This window comes from Crocodylus porosus, unplaced genomic scaffold (genome assembly GCF_001723895.1).
Source record: "Crocodylus porosus isolate Cpor-Errol unplaced genomic scaffold, CroPor_comp1, whole genome shotgun sequence".
NCBI lineage: Eukaryota > Metazoa > Chordata > Crocodylia > Crocodylidae > Crocodylus > Crocodylus porosus.
In genome coordinates this window covers 10,635,509-10,656,286 of record NW_017728916.1, presented here as the reverse complement: position 1 = coordinate 10,656,286, position 20,778 = coordinate 10,635,509, and the positions used below count along the sequence as shown (strand labels likewise).

The following is a 20,778-nucleotide window of genomic DNA, read 5'->3' as shown; positions in this document are numbered from 1 at the left end:
CCCCGCTTAAGGATTAGCAGCTCAAATTTTATAGCAGCCTAAAGCTCTATACAGTCAGCCTCCGCTGGAAAGTAGCAAGGTGAGGGGTTCAACATGAGGCTGAGTTTTCGTTTTCACTTCACCTGAAAGCATGCAAAGAAGTTTTGTTTTTTTGTTTCCTTTAAACTGGAGCAATTGAAAGACGGCTCCTGCTGCCAGGAGCGATGACAAGTGAGAGCAATGCGCACACAAAAAGGGAGACGTGGAGGAGGACGAGGGTGGCAGTGATGAGTTTGCACGGTTAGTCAGTTCAGGTGTGTGGATGTGAGAACGCTTCACTGTTGGCGAGCGTTTAGCTCCACGTTTGTAGGTGATGTGACAGGGATGAGCTGCTGAAGCAGGACTTGGCTGTACGTGGGTGCGGTGCATGTGATTAAGCCGCCTTTTGGTGGCTTAATTTAGTAGATCGGTGCTCTGCTTTAGACAGGAGGGCAGATGGGTGTTAGGGGCCTTGGAGTCATCTGATCACCGCAGAAAGCTGCGTGCGTCTCTTCAGGTTTGGTGAGTTTGGCAGGAGAAAACTGGGGTTTTGCTGGTGAAGCCCCGCACCTGAGGCCCTGGTGTTTATGCACTGCTCTTTTTCCCAGGGGTTGATTTCTGCACCCCAATGCAAAAACTTTGTGGTATAATGCAGATGGACATGCTGTCATGCTCGGGATTGACACTCTCCCCTTATTAGCTGATACAGAGGATATGCAAACAGTCGTTCCTGCTGAAATCCAGCGCGGGGGGAGGCTTTGCTACATTCTCCTGTTTGTATTTTCTGCTCTTTAATCCTTAAGGACTTTTCTTGTGAGCTTTGCCACGGCTCGTTCCTTCCAGGTCCTTCAGCTGACGTTGCATTATTCATGTACAAATGGCCATGTGATGGATGGGTGTGGATTATTTATGATTCGCTGCACCCGTATTTGGCAGGTGTCTGCCGTTACGTCCATTTTGCAGATGGGCAGACTGAGTGATGGGCAGGCTCTGGGCTGGCTGGAGACTCACCAGCCTCAGGTGAAGCACTGTCAGACGTTTGGTGAGCACTGTAGGCAGAAGGACATGGTGGCAACCCATCCACCCTTCCTTTGCACCGCTAATGCTACTGCAGCCTGCTGTTGTGCTGAACCCCTACAGAGTGACAGAAGTGAGTAAAGGGGCTGCAGGTTCTCTTTTTTGGCAGTATCTCTGTTTTCCGTTAAACCTCAGGGCATGCTGAGTTCAAGGTCCCCTCTGTCGGCTCTGACCCTGGCTGGAGACTTAGTACACCCTTGCTCTAAGTATGCCTGGATTAGCATCCTGCCTTCATATACGCACTGTAAGGCTGGAACTAGTTAAATGCATGGGTCAGGAGAGTGCTTAAGTGGCGCCATGACCGTGCCTCTTTTCTGATGGAAAACCACTATAAGATAAAGCAAGGCAACAACGTCCCAGATCTGCGTTCATTAGCAGAGGCCCAGGCATCAGGGCACAGTGAAAGCTGCATGGGAGATGGCTGGGAAGCCGGTGGAGATTCATGGATGCCAGCGAGAGGAGACTCAGTATAAGAGCCCGGTGTCAGAACAGGCCCAGAGAGTCTGCTGCAGGCCTGTCAAGGAGAGAGGCCCCACATCTATCACATTAGAGCAGAGCATCGGCTGCGTGATGCGCCGGCCTCCTTGCCGCGTGTCTGGGAGGGATCGTGCGCGGTGTTTTTCTCGCACAGCAAGGCTGCTTTGCCTGGGATTTGACAGCGGCTCACAGACCCCTCGTCTCGTTTAGCTCCATGCTGAGATGTAAATATTTCATCAATAACACGCTGTCATTTGCATCCCTGGTTGTGAGCGTCCTCCTGCTGAGAGGTGAATCAGTAGACAGTCGTGCATACTGATGCGCAGGGAGCCTGGGTACAGTGTGCCACGGCTTTGCAGGAGACACGGGGGAGCAGTCGGCCAAATCACAGTACATGGAGATCCATGGAAAAGGCTGGGGGGGGCTCCCCGTTCAGGGATTTGCTTGATGCCCTTTGCCTCGGCCGGTGCAATGGAGACATTGCTACGTATGCCATGTTGGTGCAATGGAGAAGTATGCTATGTGCCCAGGGGTCATTGGGTGGCACTACCCACTTCTTCATCCTCAGGTCTGGAGGATTTCTTGTAGGGGATGGGAGAGCTAAATTACAGCTTAACATGGGGAAAATTATTTCTTTACCCTGCCTTTTTTTCCACCCCGCCCCACAGCCCTCCTTTTCCAAAAGGGCCTATTCCATCAGGGACCGCTGCCAGCTGAAATTCCCTTTTGGGTAGAGGCCAGCTTTTTGGAGGAATCCCAGTCTGTAGTGGGCACGGGCAAAGCTCCTGTTTCCACCACAGGATTTCTTTCACCCCGAGGGTCTAACAGGAGGCTGCTGGTGTTTTGGTGTCCAGGTCAGTACAGGGCAGGATCTATCATGCAGATGTGCTGTCAAGGTCCAACGTATACTCGATCCAGAGAGCCTTGCCCCGCAGAGATGGTGCTGTGCTGTAAGAGAAAAGCAGGGCAAGGATTTGAGAGCCTTGTAGAGAGAACCCAGCAATGCACCTTAAATGCATATGTGAGCAGACCCACGTGCGATGTGCAACAAGACACCCCCGCCCCCAGTTATTTATGTGATCTCTATGCCGCCCTTCCCAGCAGAGACTCAGGGTGGCTTACAATAAAAAAAACGTTAGGACTTAAAAGGGCAATGAGCATAAATAAAATAGAATAAAACGGAGTAAAGCAAAGATCCAGTAAACGCTGTCTCGGCCTAGCTATGGATGCTAATGCCTGCTCAAATAGAAAGGCCCTGCCGCGTTTCCGAAAGATGTCCAGGTTCAGACTGTGGCAAACCCCAGGAGGGAGGGCTGAGGGCTGAAAGCCACATTTTCACCAAGCAGACTTGGAGCACGGCTGGTACCTGCAGCAGGTTGCTCTGCCCAGGTCCGGTTATTAAGCTGGACTGTTTAGGTTAAAAGTCATAATTTCAAGGCTCTGCTCCAGGGGGAGCACAAAGTTAAATCAGTTTGTTGTTTAAAGCAGGGGTGCCCAACCCCTGGCCTGTAGAGCAGATCCAGCCCCCTATGCTGTGTCATCTGCTTTGTGAGGTTGCCCACAGGCCCTGACATTTGGCACCGCTCTCCTGCTTCCAAATATCTGGACCGGCCCTGCACACTAATGCCCAATCCCGGTGTGCAGAGCCAGGCAGAGGCAGCAGGCATTGCCAGGGCCAGACGCCAGCACGTGGGGCTGGGCAGGGGCAGTGCCAGGGCCCAATCCCAGCATGTGGGGCCTGATCCGGGTGCAAAGGGCTCGACCTGGCCCATGCACCGACTCCTTGCTACTTATCTGACCTGCATGGCCAAAAGCTTGAGTACCCCCGGTACGACGTGATACCCGCATCCAGATCAGGTACTTCAGCAAGATCTGATGCAATGGGCAGAACCAAGTTGGAGGAAAAGTGACCTCTTCCCTGCAGTGTTTTGTTACTAGCAGGTTGTGCTGGGAAGAACGGGAGAGCTTCCTTCCGCTCTGCAGGATTGCACTTCATGGGTTTGATCTGCTGTTATTGGCCCAGTCAGAAGACCGGGATCTTCCAGACTGCCATTTGGGGACACTTGTTTTCCACTCTGCACATAGAAAGAAACCTCCCGATGACCTTTCATTTGGTTCAAATCTTGCTCTGCACCAGGGGGGAGTAAGTAGGAAGCCTTTGCAGATAATGAAGCCACTCTCTCAATCAGGCAGCCCGAGATCCTCCTTGCACAGCATGAAGTGAGTAGCTTCGCTGCTTAGCCACCAGCAAGAGCAGGAAGCAACCCCAGCCTCATGTTTCCGATTCTAGTTGTGCAGCTTTGGGAGGAAGGTCAGGCCTTTCTTTCTTTAATCAAGAGGCAAGCAGCAGGGGAAGCAGCTCCTTGCCCTCCCCAGGAAATACTGGCACTGCTTGCTTAGGGCAGTCCCTCTCAAATGGGGGGATGTGGTATCCTGCAGCTATGCCGTTTGCTTCTGGAGGGTACATGAGGAGGATGGAAAGGAAAGCAGAAGGACCAAGGGAAATATAATTGAAGAAAAAGAAAACAGAAGAACAGGTCAGGCTAGTCTGAAGTCAGGGTAGAGATGGCAGAAGGCAGGGTAGAGATGCACTTTATAGGCTAATTAAATCAGAGATGTATGGTGAGTTTCATGAACCCAAACTGGCTTCATCAGGTGCTGTTCATTAGGGTTCATTATCCATAACATGAAATCATACAGGCACGTGGCAGTATATCCGACTTGAAACTGGGGAAGCAGACCAAACTAAGTTTGTGGCAGTTAGCTTAAAGGGAAAAGAAAGTTATGCCCAGCATAAATGCCCTGTGATTACTTCTATACTTGGATATGTATTTGCTGTAGACAAGACTATTATCTGTTTCCTCCACCACCTTCAGCAGCCATCCTGGAATAGCTGGTTATCTTTCTTTCTACTTTGTGCCCAGTGTAAAGGTCATTGGTGCAAACGTGTGCCCAGGCTCTCAGATCTCCTTTAAATTCTTGCAAATCTGGAGTAACTCTGTTTACTTGAAGGGATCACCGGTGAAAATGGGACCCGGATCAAGCGTGCTGTCTCTGGCTGGCTCGCATCCTCACGCAGCGTGTGTTAGCACAGCATCTGCCTGCTCATGTCGTACCCACCATAAATCTTGAGAGCATTTTTCACGACTATTTGTTGAGCATTGACAACATGCTTGGCAATGGGGAGGGGGGAAAAAAGTCCTATCCTAAAGAGCCTGCAATGAAGAGAGATAAAGTCAGGCCAGATTTTTCTCCTCCAAGGTACTTTTCCCTTAAAAAGATTCAAATGCACCCCACAAAGGCAAAAAGAAGATAATTGGGTGTGCAGTTTCCCCTCAGCTGGTAGCAGTGTGAGGATGGAGTATTTGGACCAAAGGCACTCGAGCAAAGCCCCTGCTTTTGAGGAACATTATCCTTAAGATCATTACCATCCATAGAGAGCACAGAGGCTCTCTGAGTCCTCGGAAAGAAGCGTGTTAGGCACACGTGCCCATCAAAAATGCCCTCAACAGGCAGCATCTTTCCTACAAGGTTTCCTCCCTCTGACCGCGGTGCTGCATTGATACGCCGCTCTGCACTCAATCACATCTGTTGACGTTCGTGCATCAAAATCGAATCCGTGATCAGTCGTGGGTGGGGGAAGCGACTCGATTCGGAAGCACCCAAAAGGCTACAGCTGGCAACTAGGCAAGCCGCAAAGACTATACGGCTTGTCAAAACTTACAATATGTTTCATGACAGTACTGCCCACAGGCACTCTGTAGAAATTCAAACTCATGAAAGCCAGCAGTGCCGTGGGCCTGGCTGCGGCACAAATGATTCAGGGAGATGGTGCATAACACAGAAGTTTTGCACCTTTCCCCTGGAATTGGTCAAACAGGCAACAGGGCTCGGCCCCAGTTTGGGCCAGTGGCAGGTTTTGTACTGCGGAAAGGCAGCAAGGGCAGCTTGCACGTACAGAGGGCCTTTGCTTTTCCTGCAGCCAGTCCCAGTATAGGAGGCTACAAGAGCAAATTGCATCTCTCGGTTACCGTTGACCGGAGTCCAGTGCTGGGTAAGGACTTGAGAGTCTCTGTGTCATGAGCTGGAAATGCTCATTAGCAGAAACTCCACTCGCAGGGGGGGAAATATCCTCAACTAAACTCCTTTATATATTTGAAATTGAGAGGCTGTTGGCCCTTATACAGGCATTGCTATAATGGATCAGAACCAAGGTCTATCCATCCAGTCGGGTGCCCATAGCCGGTGGCACATGCAAGTCCAGATCCTTTCCTTTAGTAGCACCGGGGCAGCGTGCCCCATGCACAGGTCTCATGGTAACCCCTGGTACTAGGAGATTTGTTTGGGTGTTGGCTGAATGATGTAGTTGGGGCTGGTCCTGCTTGGAGCAGGCGGTTGGACTGGATGCGACCTCCTGAGGTCCCTTCAACCCTCATTGTCTATGATTTTCTGACTTTCCTGGTGTGAGGGATTAACTCTTTGACTCTGAGTGACTCATCAAGAGGACTTGTGCCCAAGACTTGCTAGCCGCCTTCTGCATTTTGAAATTCTTTGGGAGGCACCAGGAAAGCAGCTTCAGGAAATAAGCATTTTATTACATTTCGCTAGCATGAGGGAATGGAAAAGAACACATTTATTACACTTGCCAATCAAATAATGCAAAGCCAATATTTACTTGTTCTCATCAGTATAAAGCTGAAGCCATCTACTTTATAAAGGCTGGACCTGGAGCAGTGAGATCTTTCTTATCCTAGCATGGCATCATCATTATGCTCACAAAAACAATGTTTGTTGGAGGCATGTCATGCATAAAACTATCAAAGACTAGTTGTTGATCTTTAAATTCAGATTTGCATATAGCACTTTTTGCTTCTCTTATGTTACTTCTGTATGAGCATTGGTGCAAATGAGTTTTCTCAGCAGATAGTATGCTTGGCATAAGCAAAAGCAAATGGAAAGTTTGTTTTCCATAAGCATCTGCAGTGGTAAGTGGATTATACAGGATCTGTTCATCCATCCAGGAAAAGGAAATGATATCATATGATTAATATAAACCATCACAATGAAGTGGTGCATCCTCAATGTACTGCATACCAAACAGTTGCGTCAACAAAATCCATGAAAAATGGTGCAAAATAATGAGTAAATCCAAGAAAACTGTGTATGACCCATATAAATGGCAACTAAAGCATTATTCACAGTAAAGTATTTGCTAGTATATCTGTCGCTAATCGGCAAAGTTAGCTGGCTTTACAGGGTCCGATTTCATGCGTCCGGGGTTGATTGACAAAGAGGTGCAGCGGTGAAACTCCAGAATCATAAAACTGTTCTTCTAAGTTGTAGTATTTCACCAGGTAACAATTTGTATTTCAAATAAAATTCCAGGTGATTCCTGTCATGGGGTGGCCTGAACTCCACAGCAGTGCTTCTCAACCTTTTAAGACTTGAGGCACCCCTTGGAAAGTGCTGGCTCTTAGTTTTCTACTTGTTTTTTGACTACAGGAAAATGAGAGAGCAATTCCTTTGCTGCAAAGTGCTTAAAAAGACTACAACAGGTCCAAGTGCTTTTGATACCTGGTTTCCTATTTGACATCTCTGGATTCATCTTGTGAATCATGTTTGCCCATCTAACAATGCTAACATTGTATGGCAACCCACAGCATCCTTGAAAGGATCTCAAGACACTCGAGAGTGCCGTGGCATCCTGCCTGAGAGTCACTGCTCAGCAAAGTGGTCCCCTATTTAGCCTGAAGACGTGGATGCTTCAGAGAGGGAGATGCCCTATAGAAGCCAGCTACTGAAACTGGTATAGATGATGATTAACTGCCAGACAGATGGATATGTGTGACTATAGCTACCACCTCACTGAAGCAAGGTCTCAGGGTCACTTAAATACGCAACTCGGGAATTAGAAATATTCCAGGGGGATTGGTGTTTCTGCTAATGGGGCCTAGCTCCACTTCACTTTTCTGGGGCTGACACTGTTCTCCACCAAAAGCATGAATCCAGATGTGCACTGGTTCTACTTCTCATCAGGGAAACAAATGCAGCTGTTGTAAAGATGGGGACATTTGCACTCCAGCTGTTTGAGTTTCCAAAAAGCTGCAGCATCACGCCCACATTGAGGCACGAGGCAGCTAGTTTCCATCTTGGAGCAGGAGAAAGGAGGAAGGTTCAAGCACCGCCCGCGTCTCGAGTGGGGAGAAAACTGTCAGGAGAGCCTGCCTTTGCCCTCACACTTAAATAGATGCTCCGTGCAAAAATCTCCGGCTTAGCTGTAAAATGCATCAGGCAGAGAAAGAAGGGGAGACATGGTCTCTGGAAGCATTGAAGAAGCCCAGTGTTACGGAAGCAGCTGTGGTTACCTTTACAAGCTCCTGGGTGGATGCTCTGCTGGAGATCAGCAATCATCTGGGCTTACTGAGCGTCTCCATCGTCTTGGGGCACTTCCCACTGGGTTGATTCAGCCGGGGTGAGTTCCTGGTCTTGGCTCAGCCCTGTGACTCAACAGACATCGGTGCAGTGAAATAGCCCTCTTCCTCTGCCTCCGCAGTGAGGACTGTAGTTTTAGACATGTGGAGGACCCTGAGAAACGACCTTAACCTTCGGACCACAGCGATGACCCCAGCCCGGCACAGTTGTCTATGATGCATCTTTTAGACGGGTGCTCAGTCCTGGATAACGACTGCAAGCGATGGTCAAGTTGCTCCATCCCTTGAGGTAACGTGCTCCAGTGGCACATTGCAACAGCATTCGTCACGCATGCACCTTTGCATCTCATTTCCAGCCTGAATTTGCCTCGATTCAGCAGCCTGCCTCTCACAGGAGGAAGTGACTTGCCCAGGGTCTCGCGGGCAGTCAGTGGCAGAGCTGTGAATATCCCCTCGCTCCCTGCAGTGGGGGCTGGGACTCGGGGGGGAGGGGGGGCAGCAGACTGAAGCTTGTGCATCCTGCCGTGGGGGTTTCTAAAGCAGAGGATGTGGCCGGCCATGCTGCCTCCAGTCTCCCTGCACCGGCTGGGTCCTTCTCCAACCCCTGAACTCCTCCCGTCTCCCGGAGTTTAGCTCCTTCTGCTGCCGTTCAGCCAAGACCTCAGCCACCACGTCAGTGCAGGGAGAGATGAGGGAGCAAGGGGGTCTGTGAGGCAGAGGATGGGCTGGGGCTCACAGAGGAAGGAGGGCCAAGCAGAGGGGAGGCATGGTTCACAAGCCAGAATTGTTCCTCCACCTGGAGGGATTTCCAGGCTTTGGGGAAAAGGTAGAAATTGGACCAAGGGGCGATGGGTGGGGGGCAGAGGAAAAGGAAAGGGACCCTTGGGGTCCACTGGGTCCCTGCTACATCCTCCCAAGTGCTTGAGACAAGGGGGCAGGTGCTTGCAGGAAGGAGGGAAGAGGGATGTGTTAAAACCAGGGGGTAGAAAGCACCCGTGCTCCCATTTGAACACCGCCTCGCCTCCCCCCAGCCTCCTTCATGCTCCTTCAGGCTCTGCCTGACAGGTGGCCTTGTTTTTCCCGGGGAAAATCCAGTCCCTGTCCCCGAGCTGCTGAGTATTTGCTCATCACGGTCACGTCTGTTTGGGTGTCTGCCTCTCGCCTGGAGAGCAGGTGCCCTGTGTCTCATGCAGCATCCCCCCCCGCTCCGGGCCTGCACCGAGATGCTGCTGATGGTGCCGCACCTTTCTGAGCAGCTCGCGCTTCCCAGCCTCCCCCCCCGGGTCCTGCTCTCTGGAAGGAGCCACACAAAGAGCCTGTGAGGCTGCCGCCTTCGCTGAAAGGGAGGAGAAGGGAGAGGGAGGGGTGGGGAGGATGGGAGAAGGGGCTCGCTGCATCGTCTCACTCCCGGTGCGTGTGCAACGTGTGAGCGCGCGTGTCTCCGCTGCCTGAAGGCTACTGCAGCTGCAGTATCGGCACTGGTGCTGCTGGCAACTAGTCGTCAGGGGAGCTGTTGCTGTTGACTGAATAGTTGGAAGTGTTGCAGTGCAAAAAATACAAGCGTGGCAGCGTCGGAGCAGAGGCTGTGCGGGAGCGTCACCTGCGAGGACCAGCGGAGACGGCCAAGCCAGGGCTCCAGGCAGCAGCAGCAGCCACCTCCTCCGGTGTCTCCATGGCCGTGTAATTTTTTTTTTGCATGCTCCGGATCTCCTCTCCAGGAAGAAGAAGGGGAAGGGAGGGGATTCAAGGAAAAAGGGGCTGGGAAGCCCTGCATCAGATGGACCCTCCTGGAGTCTAACAGGTGTTTGCTGGGATTTGAATGGGCAAGGGAGGGTGGGTGAAAAGTTAAAAAAATACTGAGGCTAGGCGAAGCTGAATCGATCTGGTGCCAAGTGCATGTGCCTCGTCCGCGTGTGAACGGTGCATCCGGAGCAGCTCGGAGGGATGTCCAGCGAGCCGTCGACGCCATCTCCTGAGAAACGCTGAGCCCCGCTTGCAAACTTTCCCCTGCCAGAAGTTGCGAGGAGGAGAAGCCTGGGACCGACGGGGGGGGGTCTTCTGCACCGACCAAGCCCCTGATCTTGGTGGCAGGGCGAGCTTCCAGCCTGCGCGCCTGTGTCGCCGGAGCCACCCAGGTGATCAGGAGCACGATCCTCTGCCCCCCGGTTTTGGGGAAGGAGAGAGCAGCATGCTGGCTGCTGCGCCCGCAGCCAGCACCCAGACCCTCTGTGTCTGACCCCCCAGTGTTGTCGGGGCAGTGGCGGCGATGGCCGCAGCGATCGCCAGCTCCCTGATCCGCCAGAAGAGACAAGCCCGGGAGCGTGAGAAATCCAATGCCTGCAAGTGTGTCAGCAGCCCCAGCAAGAACAAGGGAAGCTGCGACAAGAACAAGTTGAATGTGTTTTCCAGAGTCAAACTCTTTGGCTCCAAGAAAAGGCGAAGGCGGCGACCAGGTTGGCACGGGTTCTCTTTGGGGTCGGTTTTTGCTTAAGGTGGGGAAAGAAGGAAGGGGGGACTGCTTTCTCCTGGCGGGTGAAACGAGTGTGCCAGTGTGGCAATGGCTGATGTGTCTGATCTGGTGGGCATGGACACGCAGTGCCAGTTCCTCCATCACACGCTCCTCTGGGTGTTTGCTTGACCTACGCCAGTGCTAGCTCTCTCTTTCTCACACGCACGCTCGCTGTTGCACATACACCAGTGATATACTGGTCTGGCAACTCTCTCAGACACACACACACACACACACATGATTTATTGGAGGGGAGTAAGAATGCAAAGGAAATCCTCTCTCCCCAAACACCCCCTCCCCCTTTTTTTTTACTGTGTGGTCCCTCTGCCTGCACATTCAGTAACTTCGTGGTCTGAGATCTACCTTCTGTGTCAAATTTCTGCATCTTGCTTTAGAGCTAATTGCATGAGAACAGGCTGCTTGCTTTAGTCATCAGCCTCCAGACGTTAGCAACCCTTCATCCCCTGCCCCTTTCTAGGAATATCATGCATACCTCTTGCATCCATCCAGTCGTGTGTAGCTTCCATGAAGAATCAGTCTCCCAGTCAGCTGGGTTTTGTATCTGGGAGAGGCAGAGCCCTCCAGTTATGTTGTTATTTTGCTCCTAGTTGCCATTTCTTACCTCCCTGAGTAATAGGCGCCTAATTCCAAAAGCAAGCTTAAAATTGCCAGCAGTCTGTGGGTTTTTTTGAGCATATTATTGCAAGAAAATGGGGCAGCATTTGGCTTAGTTTCCTGACAAATGAGTTGGTGAATATGAATTATGCATCCCTCAGTACACTTATTAAAGGTTGCTAATAGGAAGTGATATACTTACACAAACTATCATGAGCCTTTGCCTTTAGATCCCACCCAGCCGAGGTACAGCAGCATTACCTTCCCTGATTTATTTCCCTTCAATCACTGGAAGCCTGAGCCACATATTGGGAACTTTGGGTCGAGAATGACAAATCATCCTTTCACCATGTGCTTTATCTCTGAATGAACTCAGCTGGGTTTGGAGTGAGCTGCTGCAAAATGCGTCGCCTCCCGACAAGAATAATTGTGTGGGAATGACCACAATGCAGATGTCATTGGGATTCAGCAGGAGTAGACCCGTTTTATTGCAGTTACCTCTGGTGCATGACCTGGATATTTGCTTTAAATTACAGACTTCATAGCAAGCCCTGTTGCCATTCGCTTCTGAGTCTGGAAGGGCGTCTGGGCTATTTCATTTTCTAATGTTGAGTAGGAAGGGGACTGGGAACATGATGTCTATCCAAAACTGAGGGGTGGGAATGTATTTACCCTCCAAGATTGACTCTGATGGTAATATTTCTTTCACAATTCAACGCATTGGATTTTAGGGTTCCCCCCCCCTTGCATTTTACTCCTGTTCATTGAGTGGTTTATCACGTCTGGTTCTCTGTCCTCCGGGGATCAAGCTGGGAATGGGGGGTTGTTTACGAGAATTGCAGCAGTCCTTGTGATAAACCCGAGCTGCTGGATCTGTGAGCTCCTGATTGGCATATGGCTCTCATTCTTATTAACGGTATCTTAGTCCTTCTTTCTTTTCCCTCTGTTTGAGGACTCGCACCCTACTAAAAGGCAGAACGCACTCTTTGCCAGCGTATTTCTAATCATAAATGAGATAGGGCGCAGCTCCTGAAGCCAAATGTCACACTGCTGGAATTTGTGTTTGCTGGCAGCAGATTTTCATGTGTTACCTCCATTGCAATAGAAAGTGGCATTTAATCATTTGGCAGTTGATTTTATGGGCAGGGATTGGACCTAACTTAAACAGGGAGTGTTACAAGGATGTTTGTCCTGGTGTTTTGCATGTGACATTTCTGGAAGTAAAAAAAAAAAAAATTAAAAAGGAGAGAGTGTGAAATGCAGACTTATTTTGAACCCCGACAGCATTCGACTGCACATCCAGATTTTACTAATTAATCTCACTTTTATTGTCTTTCAGAACCTCAGCTTAAAGGTATAGTCACAAAGCTATACAGCAGGCAAGGATACCACTTGCAGCTACAAGCAGATGGAGAAATTAATGGAACAAAAGAGGAGGACAGTACTTATAGTAAGTGCCATGAGAATAAATGGTGTGTTTGTGAATGATGGTGTCTCATTCCCCCCCCCTATGAATCCATTTAAGATGTTGCTGTTGCAAGATGACTGGCTGGGTGTTAGCAGTGTTAACATTGTGCATGTGCTGGCTCTTGACTCTGAAGGAAATGCCATACAAAACCACTGAGAAAAATGAACTAGAGCAAGACTTGTGGCACACATGAAAAACAATCTGAATGTTATCTCCATGGTAATCTACTGAAGTTCATTACTGTCCTCTGGATTTTATTAGATTTTTTTTTTCAACACAGAAAATTTGCTCGCCTACTCGTACCTGAAATAGCATCACGTTATCTCCCCTCTTAAGCAGAGGTCTCATTCGAATAGAGCTGAGTTATTTCACATAATGAGAATTCATCAGCATTGTAGAGTTTGCATTCTCCAGTTCCCCCCACTCTGCTGATAAGTCTGAGCTTAATTATGGCTTCAGTATCGAAGCAATTTTCTCGGGCCTTTTCTGTGAAATGTTTCTGGGTCGTCTTTAACTAAAAAAAAATGAATGAAGCACACCAAATTATGACTAACAGGGGATGTGGGTCTGAGTAAATAGCCCTTAAGGCTTGAACACAACCACTGCGTTCAACTAAAACTAAATTTTCATTCTGAAAAAAAGTTGTGAAGAACCAAGCGTTGACAAGGGTATTTCCTTGGTGGCAGCTGTATAATGCTTTGATCAAGCAATATATTGGAAATCTAAGGGTAGTTTTCCTCTTTCATAAGGCAAATAGCTTTTAATCAAGGCCTTGTAAATAATTAAATACATCTTTTCTCCATTGCTGTAAGTAGCTAAAGGTAAAAGTTGATTTCATTTTCAGTTGGTGCTCAAATGCCACAGGGATGGGTGAGAACCAGAAGGCAATAAAATGTTACGTTTGATTTATTGCATCATTTTTCATGCACGTCTACATACTCTTGAGCTTCTGTCGCATTGTTCTGTTGCTTCTGACTGACCCAACAGACCGAAGACCATTGCTATGTATCAGTCGTATACCGGCATTAATGGTGTTGGGAACAACTCAAGGGGTAGGCCAAGTTTTGCAAGGCCAGCCTACCCTGCTTGAGATGCTCCCAAATTTAAGTCCCTTTCCATCCAGTGGGTGACAGAAAGGAAAATGCTCTTGCCACCCTATTGACCACCTCAGGGGTGAGACGGTGAATCTGCAAAATCAAATTTAAGCGCTCTGTCCCGTGCCATTCTTTAAAACAGTCGTTGCTGGTTGGATGTGGCAAGTGATGAGAAACAACTATACTTGATTTAGCTTCTAAATTCATTCATTAAAAAAAAACAAAACAGGCAAATGTGGTCTTTTCAGCTGACGTATAATGTTGTATTGCAACCTCTAAATGTGCTAGACAGAATGCCTTGAATTGCCCATTATTTCCCATGAGACTGTTGCCCTTTATTTTGCCATGTTGTAATGGGGCCTCTCGCATTGTAGAAAGATGGAGATTATGGGGATCAGTCCTGACATTCACCCAGATGCATCTGGCTAATATACTTTCATTTGTAAGGTACGTGAAAATGCACCATTGCCAGATAAAATACACGGTTACATGCAAATTGTTCAAACCACATCTACCTGGAAATCAACCTTCAGACTTCATGAGTGCTGAAACATGATGGAGGTTTATTCTAGCAATGGATGCATCAGGGCTATGCTGCAACACCTTTCCGGATATGGGAGACCGTACTGCAAAAAAGCATTCTGCTGTCACCTTTTGGGCGCAAATGCTGAGGACAGCCTGATGCTTACTTCATAGCAGATGGCAGAGCAAGGAGAAATGGGTTCAAGTTGCAGCAAGGCAAGTTGAGGTTGGATATTAGGAAAAACTTTCTCCCGAGGAAGGTGGTGAAGCACTGGAACAGGCTCCCCAGAGAGGTGGTGGACTCTCCATCCTTGGATGTGTTTAAGACCTGGCTAGACAAAACCTTGGCTGGGATGATGTAGTTGGGGCTGGTCCTTGGACTAGATGTGACCTCCCGAGGTCCCTTCACACCCTCATTTTCTATGTTTCTGTGACTATAAAAGAGTCACCACCTACATAGCGCTCTGCTTAAGTTGGTTTAGATCCTGCTCTAATTCCATTTGGCATGAGGAAGACAAGGGATGAACCCTTATCCATCCTACTGTGGCTGAATCCTGCCAGTTGTCCTTGTGTGATAAGACTTTGGACAACCAGTGTCTAAGAAAATGCACTTGGCTGCCTTCAGCCAAGATGTCCCGTATTTGGTCCTTACTGACTTATCAGCCCAGAGCCCTTTCCTGTCTCATAAGGGTCTTCCTGTGATGCAAGGGGGCTCATCCCCATTATTCTGGACTCGATTAAATGCTAAGCTGCCCTTCCTTTGAGCTCCAAAAGAGTTTTTTTGCCATTTGCACCAGCAAATCTGCTAAGTCTCTCTCCCTTGCAGGTAGTCTCAGTCTTTCCAAGGCCCATTTAAAATGATCTTACTCTTGACAGATGCGGGACTGTGTTCTGGAGATGTTGGAAATCTCATTTTTAATCATTAAAAAGGATGTCTTCTCTGCTCACAGCAGTGCATCTTCAGTGTGCTTTTCAGGTCTCCTGCATTGCTGCCACCACACTGTCCCCAGAACCCAGTACAGTCATGGCACAACAGTAAAAAAAAAAAAAAAAAAATTGGTGGCAAATATCCGTAAACCTCGTCTACAGTGATTCTGAAGGCTATTTCTGAGCAGCCCCGTGCAGCTGTGTCCCATGTTAGCCTGGGCACCACGAGTGGCATAGCCTGTAGGGTAGCAGCACTGGTTCCCTTGCACGTTGCACTGCATTCACAACATGCTTCTGACGGGGCTCGTGCACACAGAGTTAGGGAAGGGTGGCTCTGCACAGCACTGCCAGGCACAATTGAGATGTGTCCTTGTTTTGTCTTCATGAAGTGCCCTCTGTCCCCTTTGTCCCTTGCCCTCTGCAGCACCAAGGCAATACATACCTATGGCTCAGAAATGAAAAAATATGCAGATTAAGGAGCCCACAATCTGTTTAGGAGGGTGGGATTTTTGCAAGGCTCTCCAGGCTCCCCTTCCATAAACTGGTCCAGAAAACCTGCATCAAAGTCCTTCCTCTCTCCATTTCTGCAAGGGAAGTGGGCAGCTTGGATGCAGCTTCTGAAATGCATCTCCTTGCTCTCTTGGCCCAAGTTGCTGCACACAACGCAGGCAGAACAGGGTCTCCTCTTCTGGGCTTGATGGAGATTTGAAGAATAGTCAAACCAATAGAAAGGGAAGCATGGGCTTCAGAAAATGGACCGATATTCCTGTACTGAAGTGCAATATGGTGGCTGCATCTACACAAGATGTTTACTGCACAGTAGCTTGTTCCTACTGCACCGCAGCGTCGCCAGGCATGAACCATGATACAACATGATGCTGCTGCATAGCAGCAATGAGCTACTGCACCGTAAGCAGTGGTGGCCTTAGGGTTGTTGGGGCCCTGGGCAAGAGAGTCTTTTGGGCCCCCTTAAAGGCTTAATTTTGATAACCTATTAGCAAGGTGGACATTGGTTGCAAAATTTTGGGCCCCCCTAAAGTGTGGGGCCCCAGGCAGTTTCCTTGTTTGCCCACCCCTAAGGACACCACTGGCATAAGCATCACTTGGCAACCATGTTGGGATGCCGTTGTGCAGTAACGTAACTGCACAGCGGGCATCTTGTGTAGACGGGCCCAGTGTGCATTTAATGACCTCTGAGCTAATCAATCCAGCTGCAACTTGCTGCTTTTTCAGCTTGGCAGTATCGTTTTGTGTCAGTTTTTCCCGATGTCAGTGATGATGTCCTTATTTCACACTGCCTGCGTGTAGTTGCGTTGTGCATCGCCTCGGGCTAATGCAAACTGATGCCAGTGGAGCACAGTGGAAAAAATAGTTAATTTAGGTCTACATTCTTGCCGTCCTTTCCATAACATCTGTTCACAGAGGAGTTTGTTACTGCAGACCATCTCAGACATTGTCCAGAGCATCAATAGCACGGTCGGTTCATTACCAGACAAGGAGTTCTCTGTGGCTGTCTATATTGTTGACAGAGGCACAGGAGACCCCTTAGATCCTCCAAACATGCATGCAAGTCACTCACAGTACCGTGGAAGCTGGATTGAACACCTTCAAGGAGCTCAGGAGAAGCCTAATGCCAGGAGCCTAGATCTCCCTGTTGTATGACACGGAGGGGGAAAGTCCGGCCAATGCTGTAACTCACTGGAGCATGCTGAGAGGGACGGCGTGCTACCGTACCGGTTCTCACCCCTTGTCTACGTGGAGGTGTAGCCAACAGCTCTTGGCTCAGAACAGCGTATATGTGCCCTGCTAGTGCAGACCAGTTTCTGGTTGCCCACATATGCAGCAAAGTGGCTCAGTATATCTTAGAGACTAACCTGGTGTCGTCCCTTCCCACATTATAGACAGGTGTGGGCTGTCCCAAAAGAAATGTCCTCAGCCAGCTCCATTTACTGTGGAGGCGATAGTCACAGCCTCCTGCTGAAATAGCTGCACGCTAGCTTCTGCAGACAGCATGAACAAGGATGGCCTTGGGGGAAAAAAGTGAGTGGTAGCAAGGGAGAGGGGACCCACTCTTTTTTCAGCTCTTTCCTCTGAGTTCATCTGCAACCAAATACATTTGTGGACCTACCAGCACCAGCTAGCCACAGCTGCACCAGCAAATCACCTTTTCAAAGGGGAACTCAAAGTGCTTTCAGGTCCTCTCTTGTGAATAAGCAAAGGAAGGGACACCTCCAGGGCACTAAGCTTCTTCAAAACTCTGGCCCAGCAGAGGAGTCTTCATGCATTAGACCTCAGAAAGGTGTGATTTTTTTTTTTTTTTTCCCTGCCTAGAAACAAATCCAAATGTTTTCATGGGATGTTTTAGCTATTTTAGAGTAGCTCATCACCCAAGTTTTTCTTTGCCAAAAACCAAAGGTTTGGGTTTGTTAAAAACTGAAATATATAAAACTTAAATTCAGTATGTCCTTGTATGTGTGTGTATGTGTATATATGTGCATGTGTATACACATATATACACATAAATATACATATATACACACATATATACATGCACATCTATACATATACATTTATAAGTCTGTGTATATGTATTTATGTATATTTATATTCTATGTGTATGTATAAATGTGTGTATGTTTTTTCTATATATACATCTTTGTGTGTGTGTGTGTGTGTGTGTGTATCTATCTATATCTATCTATCAATATCTATCTAGTAGATAGCAGATAGATAAAATCTATCTTTATATGTGTATGTGTGTATGTGTATATATATGTATATGTGTGTGTGTATATGTGTGTGTGTGTGTGTGTGTATAGGAGCCAGTTGGGCCCAATTACATATATATATTTAATTTTCTGAGGATTATTTCATGGAAAGCCAAATATTGCTGTTTAAATGTTTTTCTTGTGCAGCACCGTGTTTCTGATGCACTCTTGTTGCCGCGTAGGAAACAATCCTCTGGTTCTAGATATTTCCACTAGATCTAGTTTTCTAGCCTCTTTGGACAGACAGTGAGGAAGAGGAAGCTGGACGGTCCAAGTTCACGTGTTTACAGGGCAGTCTGCAGAGTGACCACGGCACGGTTCTGCTAGTTAGCATGGGGCAGAATAGTACTGGAGATGTGGAGCGCTGGCTGGTGCCTGCATGAGCAATCAGGGTTTATACCTGCAGGGAGTCTTGGCCTGTAGTTGGGCTGCTAACATGCTAAGACTTCTGCTGCTGCGTCTGCTGCTTTTGCCACCTGTGCTAGCTAGGCTGAGCCGTCACTGTCGTGTTAAGCCAGGGATAGATCCCGGCGGTGTTTGGGACTAAATTTTCTGTTGGCACAAATAGCTTAGACTCCATAGACATCAGTGGTGCTATGGGCATTTCCATGCTCTCATACTAGATGTAACCTTCTTTAAGGAGAATATAATCACATCTCCTCTTTTCCCAAGTCTTTTTTGATACTCTCCCCCATGCCCAGAATTTAGGGTCTGTATTAAATACGATTAAGGTGAACATTGCTTTTTAATTAAACGTCACCCATTGGGGCTTGTCAGCTTGAGAAGGGAATTTGAAGCTTTTGTGTTGCTTTCCTTTATACTTCTGTATATCAACAAAAAAAGTCTTTTTTTTTTTTTTTGCCATGTGGTTTTAAACGGCATTTGAGCAACAACCAGCAATACCAAAACTCTTCCAAGTAATAACGCACTGGAAAAAAGATTTAATGCAGCATTCATTTATCCTCGTTCAAGAGGCAAGGGCATTTTTGGGCCTCTCATGTAATCTGTGATCCATCACAGCTACAACATCCCTCCAGCACAACCTTCATCCTAGCTCTGCATTTAGACACCAGTCTGAGTGGGGAGCTGCGGGTTATAATGTCATCTCTCGTGAGTTTTCATTTTTAATCCTGCCCAGGACCTCTTAGGGTCGTGGTACTCTATTTGTGTTCAAGCTGCTACATCCTTTAACAATGGCCAGGAATTTGAGCTCAGGCAGAGCTCTGTTTCTTTCTTGACTTTGCCAGCTACTTCCCCATTTCCTTGTTATTCAAATAGAAGTCCTGCTGCCTGCAAACACAGACATTGTTATGGCACAAATGGTGCAAGAGCATGGAAAGCACAGGCTTATCCTGTGAACAGTCATATTTGTTTTGTCCCAGGGTTCCCCACCCTATTTTGATGGCTTCCCTTCATATTTTAAAATGTAGTTCTGTTTTAAAAAGAAAATGTCATTTAAATGCTTAAATTTTTCTGAATCCCCCACCCCCAGCCTTCTCTATTTTTGCATTGGTGCTAATCACCAAACTGGACCCAGTCTCACCGATGGATTTTGGTCCCTTCCATAGTGGCCTTGCTTGACAATTTGTGTTTGGCCTAAAACTATTGCCCATGTCTGTCGCAGGCAACTCATTTCCTAGCTCTGTCACTGCCTGGTTGGGGGATACTAGGCAAGATGTATCAGCTTTCTGTGCCTCAGTTTCCCTGTCTGTAAAATGTAAATAATGTGGGTAAGTCAAACCACCTTTCGAGTTACCAATGAGATGCACAGTGTTAAAGCTATATGTTGTTATTACTGCTACCGACCATGGACAGAAAGGTTTGTATGACCTGCTCTGATTGAGTCTCACAGCTATAGATGAATTGTCTGTCTTATGTCAACATGTTTAAACTAAAAAAGAAATTAATGTTTCTATTTGTTCTCTTTTTCTTTCCCTCCTAGCTTTGTTTAACCTCATCCCTGTGGGTTTACGAGTGGTGGCTATTCAGGGGGTTCAAACAAAATTATATTTAGCAATGAACAGTGAAGGATACCTATACACATCAGTAAGTAACCATGTTATTATTGCTTTGGGGTTTTTTTTACCCAAACTAAATGTCAATTAATCTAGTTCTAACTTTTACAGACGGGAATGCAAAACAAAGTGTGGAATTACATCTCTGCACCCTTTTTTTTTTTAGGTGGCTGCTAAATGTAAGAAACATTACCTTTGTTGATAAAGTATATCAAACTATTGCTCTCTATGGATATGTCTACACGTGCACATTTACTGTCCAGTAATTTAGGTTACTAGGCAATAACCAAAACTTACTGCACGGCATGGGCTCACGTCTACACTTACACATCTGTACTGCTCAGTAACTGTGGTGACTTGCACCAACTTGGGCTTAAATTTGATGCCTGCATCATGCAGACGTCAAATTTATGCCCAATTAGTTACTGCACAATAATGCACATGTAGACACCTTACTGCGCAGTAGCACCGTGTGTGGACTAACTTGGAACTAACTTTAGTCCCAAGTCAGTCCACACACAGTGTTACTGTGCTTTAATAGCTGTATGTGTAGACGCCAGCCTAAAAACCACTTACTGCGTAGTAAGTTACTGTGCAATAAATGCACCTGTTGACGTGCCCTGTGCATATAAATGAAACCAAAAAAAAAGTGTACCTTTTGAAAGATACCATTTTGAATAGTGCCTGGTAGCATCTGAGCAAGTTCTTACTTTAAGAGGTTCGTCATAACTAGAGATGGGCTAGAGCCAAAGTCTAATGAGTTTAATTAATGAAAACCTCCAGAATTTGATTCCAGCCATCCCTCACACATTCCAGTAAGGAAAAAAAACCCCTTTGTTTGGCTGGGGAGACTAAGG

The 20,778-nt window shown here is 47.7% G+C and overlaps 1 protein-coding gene across 3 annotated transcripts in view; it reads left to right on the top strand.

The window, feature by feature from the left end:
• FGF13 (fibroblast growth factor 13) overlaps positions 1–20,778 on the top strand; it is a 425,820-nt gene that overhangs the window by 333,664 nt on the left and 71,378 nt on the right. For 2 of the 3 annotated variants that reach the window (XM_019536440.1, XM_019536439.1), the window contains exons 3-4: positions 12,467–12,577; positions 19,849–19,952. In XM_019536440.1, the coding sequence (XP_019391985.1) occupies positions 12,467–12,577; positions 19,849–19,952 (215 nt within the window). Of the gene's footprint in view, positions 1–9,414; positions 10,457–12,466; positions 12,578–19,848; positions 19,953–20,778 lie in introns of those variants that run through there. The other variant, XM_019536438.1, reaches the window with a different exon arrangement.